We start from the raw sequence: 12,969 nt of genomic DNA on the forward strand, positions 1-12,969 counted from the left end.
TATTTCTAAGGTATGAATATTAGTAAGAAATTTTGATGCTTTTGTTTCATTAATATGCTAAGTAAAATATGGCCATTTACAATTATTTTATTGTCACTTAAGTCGAGCAAATGGTTCGTATGACTGACTATAAGGTTGTTAATTTTTTTAAATCAAATAAAAATAATTTTCTTTTACTATATTAAAATTTAAATCAGTGTAAATTAAAAATTTATATTTGTATGTATATAATTGCAGATCAACAACATAAAGGCAATCTATTTACTCTCTTTCTACACAGTCCTTTAACAGCAATCTGTTTTATATGTAATATAACTGACATTCCATATAGTTTATGGGAGAAAAGCCAAAGTCATATTGATCGTTTCATGTCAGAAGCAAGTAGACTTCTGATAAAATGTCGCAATATTGGTAAGTAGAATCATGTTTTTTTAGTTTAAAATTGACACATATTACATGGGTGTATGAACAGATGTATATAATTTAGCTAGGGATGTGATATTCAAATCCCATGAATCTTGAAAGAAACTTGAGATTCAAAAACTTGAAACTTCACACATTTTTAAATGTTACCTCCTCCTTCCAAAAAATTTATTCAGAACTTCAAAAATGTTATTTTATAGATGCCTATAACATATTCATTAAAAGAAGAATGCAACTTTTGAAATGCCAGCAGATTTGTATCATCAGCATCACCTTGTAGTGGCCTTTACAGTGCTACACACCTTATCATCTAGAGAGAATTTAGTGTTCCATGTTTAATGTTTTACTGTGTTAACTCTTTGAATAATTTTGTGATGTATATATTTGCTTTGATTTTAAAAGATTTTTGAGGAAAAAATTGCAATTGTTGCTCAAATACTTTTTGAGAGTTATATTGAGAAAATGAACGTCATTGTTAAAAAATTTTGATAAAGTAAATTTCATTTGTATCATCTTAATACTTACAGCTGTATGTTTTTAAAAATATTCTGAAATGCAGATTTGAATTTTTACTTAAATTGGAATGTTTTTAATACTCAAGAAAAGCTTTTCCTCTTCTTCCTCCCTCCTGGACTTATTCTGTTATGAAGGACTGAAAGCATTTTAGAATTCTAATTGGTTTTTCTATATTATTCAAATAGTGCCAAAATTATCACCGAGTTTTAATGAAGGAAAAAATTTAAGAACATACATAAAGGATATGTTTAGTTATCACTTAAACATATTACGCTACTTTATTAATATCAGTTTCTCTGCACAACAATAAATAAATCAGAGTGTTATTACAAATGGTATTCTAGAACTTCTAAAATCAATTGTCAGAACATACTTTTTTCTTTTGCTTGCAGTTTTTAATATTGAATCTCCAAATGCTTTCCTTGATATTTAGTTTGATTTTGTCGCTTTTTCACATATTTTAATGCAAGATAAAATCCCCTTTTCTTGGAAGAATAGTAATGGCATGTTCCTTATTACTTGGTAAGCTATACTTTGTTAACATGTTTTGGGGAAGGAAACAAAGAAACGCAATAGAAATACAACAGTAACATGTAACCTACTCAGATATCGTTTCTTGATAGGTAGATTACAAGTGACTGTAGCTAGGACTGCTAGCTGTTTGATGATGCTTGTTAATTTATCAATAGTCTTTGTAGCATTTAAATAACAGAAGTTATAATAATAAGGATGTACTTCCTGATTTGAAGAAATAAATGAATGAACAGTGTTTTTCAGAGCATTTAATGTTGAAATTGATTTGTTTGAGGGGACCATTTCCCCAGACTACCAAAATCATAGTTGTGGAGGATCAACTTAGGGAGCTGCATAAAATATTATATATATACACAAAATATATATATACCATATAACAATCATGGAATGCACCCAAGATCGCACATAAGACTCATCAGTGCAGCAAGGTCTGAAGCAGGTGGCAAGATCAAGCCAAAAAGAAGGCTAATGGAAGTTATTGTCCTCTCTATTAGTGATGCAGCTCTCATAATGTAACTTTTACTGGAAATAAGGTAGTGTATGAGTCTCTGTGCCATTTAGTCTTCCTTTTGCAGCAATGCTTTTTTCAGATCCTGAAAAAAGGCCAAATTGCAAATATACTTGCAAGAGCATACAGACGTATTCTGCAGGTGTTCATCTGGATGGCTAATCCATCTGAATAATCTAACCTCAATAAATTTATGTAAATGAGAATTGCTCATAAAAATAAACTGATGGAGAATTGCTGTTTTGAAAAGGCAAAACTTGTTAATATTCATTAATCTGTTTTCTTAATATTGATATCTGACTTCAAATTTTTTAGATCTCAAAGTTTTTATTTGAAATTAGTTTAGGTAAATGTTATCATCCTTTACCTTAAATATCATTATCATGTACGTCATATGTAATACTATCTTCAGTACCAGCCATAGCATTGCTCAGAAAAAGTGATAACTTTTAATTTAAAATTAATAAAACAGGCAGTCTTTTTATATCTGAGCATTTTCCACGATATAGCAGAAATGAAGAATCTTATTTTGCTAGTAAAAGCAAGAGCACAAGTTGAGGAGGGGAATATTTTTACTATTTGAGAATGGTTATCAGATGTGAGAACTCTACTGAAATTCTATTGCCAAATGATGTATATGCCTAAAAGTTGAGATAACTTGAAAAATGGTTGGCATCAAAAATGCCTTTCTTTCTACAAAGCTTTTACTCCTATTCTTTTAAATAGCAGCTAAATGTGAGTTGGTGCTTATAGTTCATCAACAATAAGAAGAGACGTATTGCCACCAGTCAGGGAGTTGATTTCACTGTGAGGAGAGATGCTGAGAATCCTTCCAGGATTGCAAATAAGAGAAGTGTAATTCCATTGTTATAGAGCATGTGCTGTTTGTAGCTGTGATAGCAGTGGACCTATTCAGTCATCAAATAAGAATTCTTAACATTTTTTATCTTCTTCGTAAGAAAATTAAAAACCACTCATTAAGAAGAGAAAGATAGTTCATAATGTGGCTATGTTTTTTGCAGTGGAAGTGAAGGCTGCAAAACCTCTAATTCCTGTTTCACAAAAACTAAAATGTGCTGTTGTGGCCACTGGTATTTCTATTATTACAATTTATGAGGTCAAAAAAAGGAATCTTTGACTTCTTCTGGTCAGTTAGCTAATCCAGGAAATCATTGAAAATTCCCTGATGAGCAAATTGCTGTATTGGGTTATTGTGAAGTCTAAAAAGAAGACTATATTATCAGGACTCCTATTCCTCCTTATCTGCTTGGCAAATATGAATTATCCTGACGAGACAGTGAGTCTGACTAAAAATTATGTCTTATGGAGTGTAAAAGAGACAACAACATGAGAAGGGTTTAATTACCCTTTATTCTCCACGATATTACAGGCGCTCCCACACTTTGGGATACAATGACCAACCACTCGTGATCTGAACGTAAAAAATATAAGAACTACTAACTAACTGAATTTAAATAAGAGCTAACTTTGAATACTTTATACAGATGATGAACGCTAAGGTTGGCCTTTTAGTTAATTATGTATGTAGAGCACAAACTGGGGAAAACTACAATACGTTTTAAATATCGGGAGGACTAAACCTCTGGCCTTAAAGGTGGACAGCAACTGATTGAAAGCTCGTATGGAATATAGTGGCAAGGAGGCTCACTTTCTCTCCATCTAACTCTGTTCTTGGCGAAAAGCCACAACTTAAATACTTAAGCGTTAGCAATTACAATTTGCATAAACATATTCACATGTTTATTCTGGCCAGAAGTGGAAAATAAGAGAGGACAGTAAAGTTTTAAAATAAAGTAAACATTAGTAAAACTTAAGATCCTCACAATATTAAATGTAATTCATTTGTATTATATAGGTCCACCAGTTGTTGAGTGCTTAAGATTGCTGAACTCAATCCAAATTCTAACCCTTTCAAAGGAGCTGGCTGGCTGTGTGAATGCTTTTCTGTGATTTTTCTCCATGTGTAACATGGAGGCAAGCAAGTTGCCCTTGAAAGGTCCTTCATGAAGGCATCTTTTTCCTCAAACAGATAATCCTTGTGTGCTTTGTTATGCTCAAAAAACCCACTTATACCATACATTTAAGTTAAAACTATTTGTAAGAAATTTTCGTAGAAAATTTTAAAAAATAATGTAAGATAAAAAAACGCAAGATATTGTCAATGAATTAGAAATGTTACACAAGAAAAATTGAAAATGAGGAAATAGTTAAATGTAAAATGAAATGTGTGTAAACAAAGTTTGTTTCTTTCACATAAAAAAAAAAAAAAAATAAAAAAAAATAAAAATTAAAGTAAAATTTATTTTTTGAAGAATCATAGAGAATAAATGCTGAATCAATATTAAAAGGTAAGGAAAAACATTTTAAACAAAACAAAAAATTAAAGAAGGTAGAAAAGCTCATAAAACATTATCAGGAGCAGAATTTCCTCTTAGCTGTGCATGTGCATGCCTTTAGAAAATTTAGCCCACAAAGAAAATTAAGTACACACATTAACAAACTGTTACTCAAAATGATAGTAATAATGAAAATTACATTTTTACATTACTCTTAAAATAAATCTTATTAAAAATGTTTGTTGTATATTTATTGATAATTTTATATGAACGTTAACAAACTGTTACTCAAAATGATAGTAATAATGAAAATTACATTTTTACATTACTCTTAAAATAAATCTTATTAAAAATGTTTGTTGTATATTTATTGATAATTTTATATGAACGTTTGTGCTGTGCCATACAATTGTAGGATACAGTGCTGCTATGCTTGTGTTGTTCCCTAATGTGGTGAGTAAAGTATGCTCTGTAAAACAGTGACTAGTGTATGAGGTACACTGCACAAAATAAATAAATAAATAAAAAAGATAAAATCTGAAAGTTTCTTAAACATTTTCTCTATCACTTTTATTTATTAAATATCTTGTTCTTCACACTTAAACCATAAAATTCAGTTCAAGAGCAATATCGGAGATTTGTTTTAAATTGAGCATATCTTTTGAATTTCCGATATGCAGTCTCATGCACTAGAGATAAAAAGTTTTTTTCTGTACATCGTTGCCATTGCTCGCTTTGAAATTGTTGAGTTTGTTAATCATAAATTCTTTAAAGATTTACAAAATATAAAATCGATAATAAAACAAATTTCAAATTTGGGCTTTCACATGCCCATATTTCGCAGTAGGATTATGTCATTCAAAATTTGATGGCTATATGTACCGTTGTTTTATCACAATGTGAGAAATATACATATATTTATGCAGATTTTTCATTATTTAATTTCTTTAAATGTAATGCAGGACTCTAACATTTGGTTGCAACAGTTTGAAAAGTGAAACAGACATTTATAGTGAATCAATGCAGAATCGCAAAATGAAAACAATAGTCCTTCAGGGATACAGCCCCTTTTGTGGGGGGGAATTGGGATAGTTCTATATCTCCTGTTCTACTGGGCAGCTTGACAAAATTCAAATTGCGTTTTTCATGTCTCAATAGTGCAACTTAGGATATGTATTAGATTTATATATAGCATTGTTCAAATGTAGATATTTTGGCACCAAATTTTACAAAATTTGATATTTAGACATAATTTGAGGCGTAGAATCGAAATATGAAAAAAAAAAAAAAAAAATGGTATGTTATATCAGAAAAAGTCCGATTTTGTGTCAAAATTCCTATGTTAGAACAATGCTATATATGAATCTAATATATGTCCCAAGTCATGTTTTCAAGACATGAAAAACCCAATTTCAATCGGCCCAGTAGAACGAGAGATATAGAACTGTCCCCTCTTTTTTTTTCTGCAGTGTAGATTGTCTGCAAGTGTAGGTAATATATAAGTCTTTTGAATTGTATTTCATGTTCATATATTTATTCATGAACCGGGAAAATCTTTGTAAAAAGAAAGGAAATAAAAACTATTTTAAATGAAAAATTTGAAACAGAAAACCGGACTGTAAAAATTATGAATTCCATCAATGGAAATATTTTTATATGATGAAAAAAAATGAGTTATTAGAATTTATTGTTGTGATGGAGATGGAAATAATGATTTTGTTGGTGGGGGAAAATGGACAGATAATTGGAAATTGGATTTTTTAAAACAACGTTTAAACGACATCTCATGTAGACAGTGTAACAAAATTAAGAAGCAGAAATCCCTTGCTGTTAGCAACAGGAGTAGTATGTTTATTAAATGAGACACCGGATGACCTTAAGAGGGGAAAAAAATCATGAAGAATTGATAATATTGATCAATAATTGAAATTGCAGACTGTCCAGGATATAAATAAATATAAGACAAAATGCATTACAATAAAAAAAATTGAAGAAATGAGAATTATGCTTTCATGCTTTTATAAATTATTAATTCCATGGTTAAAAAGAACAAGGCATCTAATCTTCATACTTTTCATCAAAAGTACTGACATTTCTATCACCAAATGTTTAATATTATACTTGAAATTTTATGTCAGCAGAATATCCTGTGTAAAACTATTTTTGGTAAAATAATTCAAATTAAATCTTGTGATACTTTTCTGTTATTTATGCAATAAAAGAATTGTATTGAAAAAATATTGATTTACAAAAAGGGGTTATGTTTACTTCTGATGGAGTGGCTGCTGTGCTAGGTTAAAATAATTGGAATAGCAGTAAAACTAATAGAAAATATCACATCATGAATATTTGTGATACTTCATAGGAAGTTAGTGAGAGATATTGAAACTTTATATGCCATATAAAGTTTCAATATGGAACAATATATACCATATTATCTAGATCTGCAAGAAAGGAAGATAAATTTTAAGATATTGCTACTGGTTTCAAAACGAAGCTGTTAGCTTCAAACATTAAATCAAGTTAGATTATCTAGACATTTTGCATTGAAAGCAATAATTAAAGATTATGAAGCAGTAATTATATATTTTAAAGATGAAGCAAGCAAGTAAAATTATTTACCAAAATACTGTTTGAGAAATTGAAAAACAGTGATAATGAATAATATATACTTACATATTATGATATATTTATACAGTAGAAGTCCAGAAATCTGCAAAGCTCGGGACCAGAGGTTTTGCAGATTTTAGGATTTTGCGGATTTCAGGACAGAAAAGATAAATCATAATATTCAGACTAAAAGTTCAAAATAAATAACGTGTATTAGATGCATTTAATTAAATTATTATGTGCATTAAATTATTATTACATATATAAATTAATTATATTATATTATTCATTTACATTAGGCTCCTCTTTTTTTAAATCAGCATGAATCTGCTTCCCCTTTTCTCAGGAGCGGTCCTGAAATTGGTACCTCATCACTCCACTGCTGCCGGAATCACTCGTACAAGACAGCAATCAAGGTTTCCCGATTTCGCCTCATGCAAAGATTTCTGGTTTCGGATTCCGGTGTTAGAATCACTGTTGCTGTAAAATCTCAACAGCTTTTCCTTATTTTCCGTATATCATACACAATCCGTGTCTCAATTCCATACAATTCTGCTGTAAACCAAGAAGTAGTACCTGCCTCCATCTTTTGCAGAATTTCCACTTTTTGCATTACCGTCAATGCAACATGTTTACATTTTTCAACATTGCAAGCAGTAAAACCACAAGTGCGTTCCTTATCTGTCAATGTATTAAAATATTCATAATTTATCCACAAAATATCCGGACTTTAAATCTTGTAAAATAACAAAGCTCAGAAAATACAAGAACGTGAAACGTGAACTTGAAAGAAGAGTTGAGTGAATCGTCTGCTTTTTTAACTTGATGCAGATTGGAGAGGAAAAATTTTTTATCATGATGTCAGTAATTTGATGTTTCCATTATGACTCATTATTATTCGGTAATTATTTTTTCTTCGATATTTTGTACTCCATGTTGCGGTTTACGGAACCTATCAACTGATTGTTTATATTTTGAGAGGCAACGTAGATTTCAGGAGTTGCCGGATTTCAGGTTGGCGGATTTTCAGTATTTGACTGTATTCATATAAATTTATGTATTATGAATGATGTTTTTGAAAAACTTGCACCATTGTGTAAAATTTTCAACAGCACAATCTAGTACTATTTGATGCATTTCACTGTGTTCATGGTAAAAATAAATACACGTAAAGAACAATATATTAATCACACCAGTGTTACTTTTGAGTAATGTAGTGAAAATTTATTCCCATGAAGCCAAGGAAAAAATATTAAAATTAGTCCTAGCTCTATCCTTTTATAAATTTAATTTGTCATTTAAAAAAAAGATTTCCTGAAAGTAAAGTATTGGAATGACAGCATTTGATTTGAAAGCATTTAGTGCATATAATTTCAGTATAGCACAGAACCAGTTGAAAAATGATGCGTAAAATGCAGTAACACATAAAACAGTTTTAATACAACAAAATTTGACATTAAATTTGTCATGTGTGAAAAAATTATGTTAAAATTTTTAGATGTGGTAATGTTTTCAGAACAGAATTTTCTGAACAGTTTCTGTACAATTTTCTGAACTTTAAAAATTAATGGATATTGCAGAACATTTTTGGCATCAAATGTTGACAGTAAATGAGGTTACAGTTTAATGAATTTAAAAAAAAAATGAACAAAGAAATCATTTGAAAGAAGATTGCTTAAACATGTTAATAGAAATAAAATTTTATTTATGTAATGGAAACAGAATAAATTTGGATCACGTATATGTTGAATTATTAAATTGTAAAGATGGAAGAGTAAAGATTTAATATTTAAGATAAACATAGCATTTATTTTTTTAACAAATCTGAACATTTTGCTATTGTTATTACTATTAGAGTTAAGCTATATTTTTTTGTGTTTACATGTACATTAATGGAATAATTTGTATAATTAATAAATAGTTTTTGAGAGTAATGAATGTTATTAAAATATAATTAATTAAAAAAAGTAAGAGTAAAAAATAAGAGCCACACAAACTAGTTGCAAAAAAGTTGCACATTAATAATAAAAAATTAGAGGGAATACCGCTCAAGACTAATTTAATAAAAATATCAGAAATTTAAATTAAAAAATTCTATATGTATTTTGTTAATAATTATGCTGAAAGGTTTTAAGCTTCTTGTCATTCACAGTAAAATTAAAAAAAAAAAAAAAAAATTATATTGAATTAAATTATTGAAAAAAATTTTAAATAAAACAGCATGATAAAAATATACCATTGTTTCTGAAGCAAGAGAGCAAGCAAATCACTAAATATTGTAATATGCTAGCCTACTCCATCAAAGTTAATGTAGTTTTAGTCTCAGTTTATCTAAAGTTAGATGCTTGGGTCATCTGGCACTGTATGATGTAGTCGTGACTAAGTTTGTTCTTGTAGTGGATGAGCTGCAGCTTATCTAATAGCTCTAACTAAGAGTAAATTATTCACACTTTTGGTGATGTATATAATTTGATTTATAGGATAGTTTAAAATTTGGTTTATGTCAGGCATTTTGCTTGAATTTTACAGCAAAATCTTACCTTTTGGTTTATATATAGATTGACTTTTGTGTGGATATGTAGAGTGTTTTATAGAATGGGATATAAATTTCATTACCAAGTGTCTTTCATTTTTCTCACAGTGATGCATTTTTTTATGAAAATGTAATAGAGCGCTTCTGTTTACATTTTGTTAAAAAACTGATTTGACATTTTCCCTTGTATTCAAACATGCTATTAATGAACTTCATGCACTTTGTATCCTTTTATTTGGGTCATTGTGATGATGTATGTGTACTGGTGTATAAATTGTATTGCATATCTGTCTATTCATGTCTTGTTTTATAGCATGTCTGATTTGAAAGTTGTATTGTTATGTATCTGTATTTCAAGACTTTGAAGAGCAAAATGTAATTAAAATTTTTGTTAACTGAATAACTTCAGTTAACAACAATTTTAATTACATTTAGTTTTTCAAAGCTGATGATGTGGATGCATAAATTTCATTGCTCATATATTTTTAATTTTAATTATATTTAAAATATTTCAGATCCAGCCTTTCTTCAATTTTATGGTGATGATTTTCTAAGACTGTTGATTCTGCGATTCATTTTTTGTCGTGTTGTTTTGAGGCTACATAGGCTATTTATGGTAGGTTTGCTTTGTTTCTAGCACTTAAAAGTTTCCTTATTTTTCTGATATGAACAAAAATTCAGTTTCAGAATGTGTCTAAATTCGCAGATGTAAAAGAAATTAAAGTAAATACACAAAAATGCATATATACATAATTACTCAAGTTGATACAGATGAGGCTTCTTAAATTATACAGAAAATGAGAATATTTAAATTAGTAATATAAGTGATAATATATGAATAAAATATAGATAAATAATACAAATGTGTATGTGTTAAAAATTAGTTTCTTTCATTTCTTTCACTTTAGTAACGTTTCATAGTTTCTACCACTGTGGAAGAAATTTGCCAATCCTGCAATACAGTGACTTTCTGCCAGCACCTGATAATTCTATTATAATAATCAAGTGCAAATATTGTCAGTAATTATTTCTTTTGATCAACACATTTAAATATCTCAATAAATGTCTGGATGAACTCATGATTAATGTTAATATTGTAATTATTAAACTTAGTTACATATGAATGGCTAATTAATGGTGTTCTTGGACATGTGGGGATTTCTATAGTTCTTCTTTGAAGTTTACTATGCCTAATAATTGTAAAGAAAAGAAAATGAATATTACTAAACTAATGCCTGTACAGAAAAGAAAAAAAAGGAGAGGGAGAAAGTAATTTTAGAAATTTAGTATAAACAAAATGAACTCATAATTAGGTGCCCAATAAAGATCTTTCAGATTCCCACAGGGTGAGAATGTGAGCATTCTGTCAGCTTTCATTCTAATAAAAAACATGTAAGAAAAGAGAAGTACATTAGTGAGTGCTTTTTCTTCTAGCCTGCTAGTTGTGATATTAGTTATGCTGGCATATCTGTGAGATCTATTGAAACATAAACTCCATATAATGTTATATGAAGATGTATGCTTTATGAGTAGAAACAAATGCTAATGAAATGGGAAGAAACATGTTCTGGGCATCAAGCAGGTATGTAAGAAATGAGTAAACAATACCCTGTAATATAACAAGTTAAAAAAACAATGATGAAACCAACAATGATAAGGCATGATGTTTGCAGCCCACATTATTATAATGGTTCCCAATTAAAGATGATTTCCATCACTATCATATTCATTTGACAGAGCACATCCTGTTTCTGTTTAATAGCTAAGGCACAGCTGGAGAAGCATTCAACTTGAGTGCAAAAGCCATTCAGCAACACCTTTATAAGCTTGAAAATAGGGTAAAATGAAATGATAATCCCATGTAAATTGATGGTGATTCAGAAAGTGACATAAAAAGGCCTTACATTTCTTTGCTCTAAATTCAGGAGAATGTTCCATTTTTAGATGGAATGGTAATAAGCAACTTCTTTACAACAGTGGTCTGAAACTGGCAAGCCCCAAGCAATTTTATGGTTCTTGCAGATGCACTTCAACTGTGTATTTGTTGTTATTATCATGTTTGTAGATTTATACATGGCATAAATTCATTGCACAGTGGATTGCAGTACAGTGATACCTCGATATATGTCATTAATTGATTCCAAATCTTTGGACATATATTAAATGAACTTTTACCGTGAGAAATAATGAAAAAATAATTAATCCATTCTTAGAACAAAGATCCTATTGTTATCATTATAACACTTTTTAATACTAAAATGCAGTGGTTGAAGTATATACTATGCATAAATGAAATACTGTATGTAATATTATAGTCAAATGTTTTTCTGTTATGAATATCAAAAACAATTTTTCAGTATAATCTAATGTCTCTGATCTTTGTTGGTAATCAATTTAATTCCTTTTGCAACATGAGCCGATTTAATAGCATCTTTGTTTTTCATAACTTACTGTCGTTCTCAGCATACAGTAAGCAATAGCCAAATCCTGGATAAGCATGCCATCTTTATGCTTTTTAACTATCTGTTATCTGCATGGTGATCATTACCATTTTCTTTGTTGCTTGGCATTCATTAACTTTCTTCAAACTTATTGTTAACAAATTTACAAAAGAAAATTCAGGAAAGTACATAAATTCACAAAGAAAATTAAGAACTCTAGAGCAGGTTGTTTACTGAATAGTAGTAGTGAGCAATCAAAGCATTGCCTCGAAGGTAAAGAAGGTAGTGTGTGCAGTTACAACTCATTGAACTCCATATTTAAAAATTAAAAAAAAAAAAAAAAAAATTATATCCAACTAGGACGTATAGCAAGTTGGACATATTTCAAAGTGGACATGTGTGAAGTACCATTGGAGAACAGAAGAGCTCCAGCAGTCATTGCATTCTAATTATGTTGAAAGGTAGCTTTGGTACACCATCAAACATAACACATGTAACAGCGCTCTGGCAGGCGAACAAAAGAAGCTAAGAATAAAAAAGGACATAAATCATTGCAATATTAGAGTCATAGAGATATGGACTGAGAATAGGTTATCTTTTATTATTCTCAACTTTTTGTTCCCACTCAGTTTTCTCTAAAATTTTGGGAATATTTCATAATTTACTCATGTTAAAAATTATTTAGGTTTCAGTTTTATGAAAAAGGAAATAAATTAACTGTAATTGCTATAGTTTTTTCTCTCGTGTTTTGAGAAGAAGGTGATTGAAATTTTGGACATGCCTTCTTCAAAACAGCAAACAGTAGATTATTTTATGGGATCCTTCCAGTATTAATAGACAAAACAGTAATACAAAAAAACTGGAAGATTGGAATAATTATCTGTGGGAAGTTTGTACTTATAATGTTATAAACAGACCTTCTGGTAAAACTGGGAGACTTAGAAATAGTAGAAATTGATGAAAGAAAGCTTTTTGCTGAAGTGCAGAAATGAAGCAGGTCTAATATTAATTACTATTTGAATGAAAAGACATCAGTTATTTTAGATT

The 12,969-nt window shown here is 29.5% G+C and overlaps 1 protein-coding gene across 1 annotated transcript in view; it reads left to right on the forward strand.

Moving 5' to 3' along the window:
* Nucleotides 1–12,969, forward strand: part of LOC118204587 (protein SCAI) — a 113,701-nt gene that overhangs the window by 89,290 nt on the left and 11,442 nt on the right. Inside the window, exons 12-13 of the mRNA XM_085806777.1 lie at nt 238–411; nt 9,997–10,097. Coding sequence (XP_085662903.1) covers nt 238–411; nt 9,997–10,097 — 275 coding nt within the window. The remainder of the gene's footprint in view (nt 1–237; nt 412–9,996; nt 10,098–12,969) is intronic.

This window comes from Stegodyphus dumicola, chromosome 12 (assembly GCF_044657685.1).
Source record: "Stegodyphus dumicola isolate Sdum_Otavi_A_Nest chromosome 12, ASM4465768v1".
NCBI classification, from domain to species: domain Eukaryota; kingdom Metazoa; phylum Arthropoda; class Arachnida; order Araneae; family Eresidae; genus Stegodyphus; species Stegodyphus dumicola.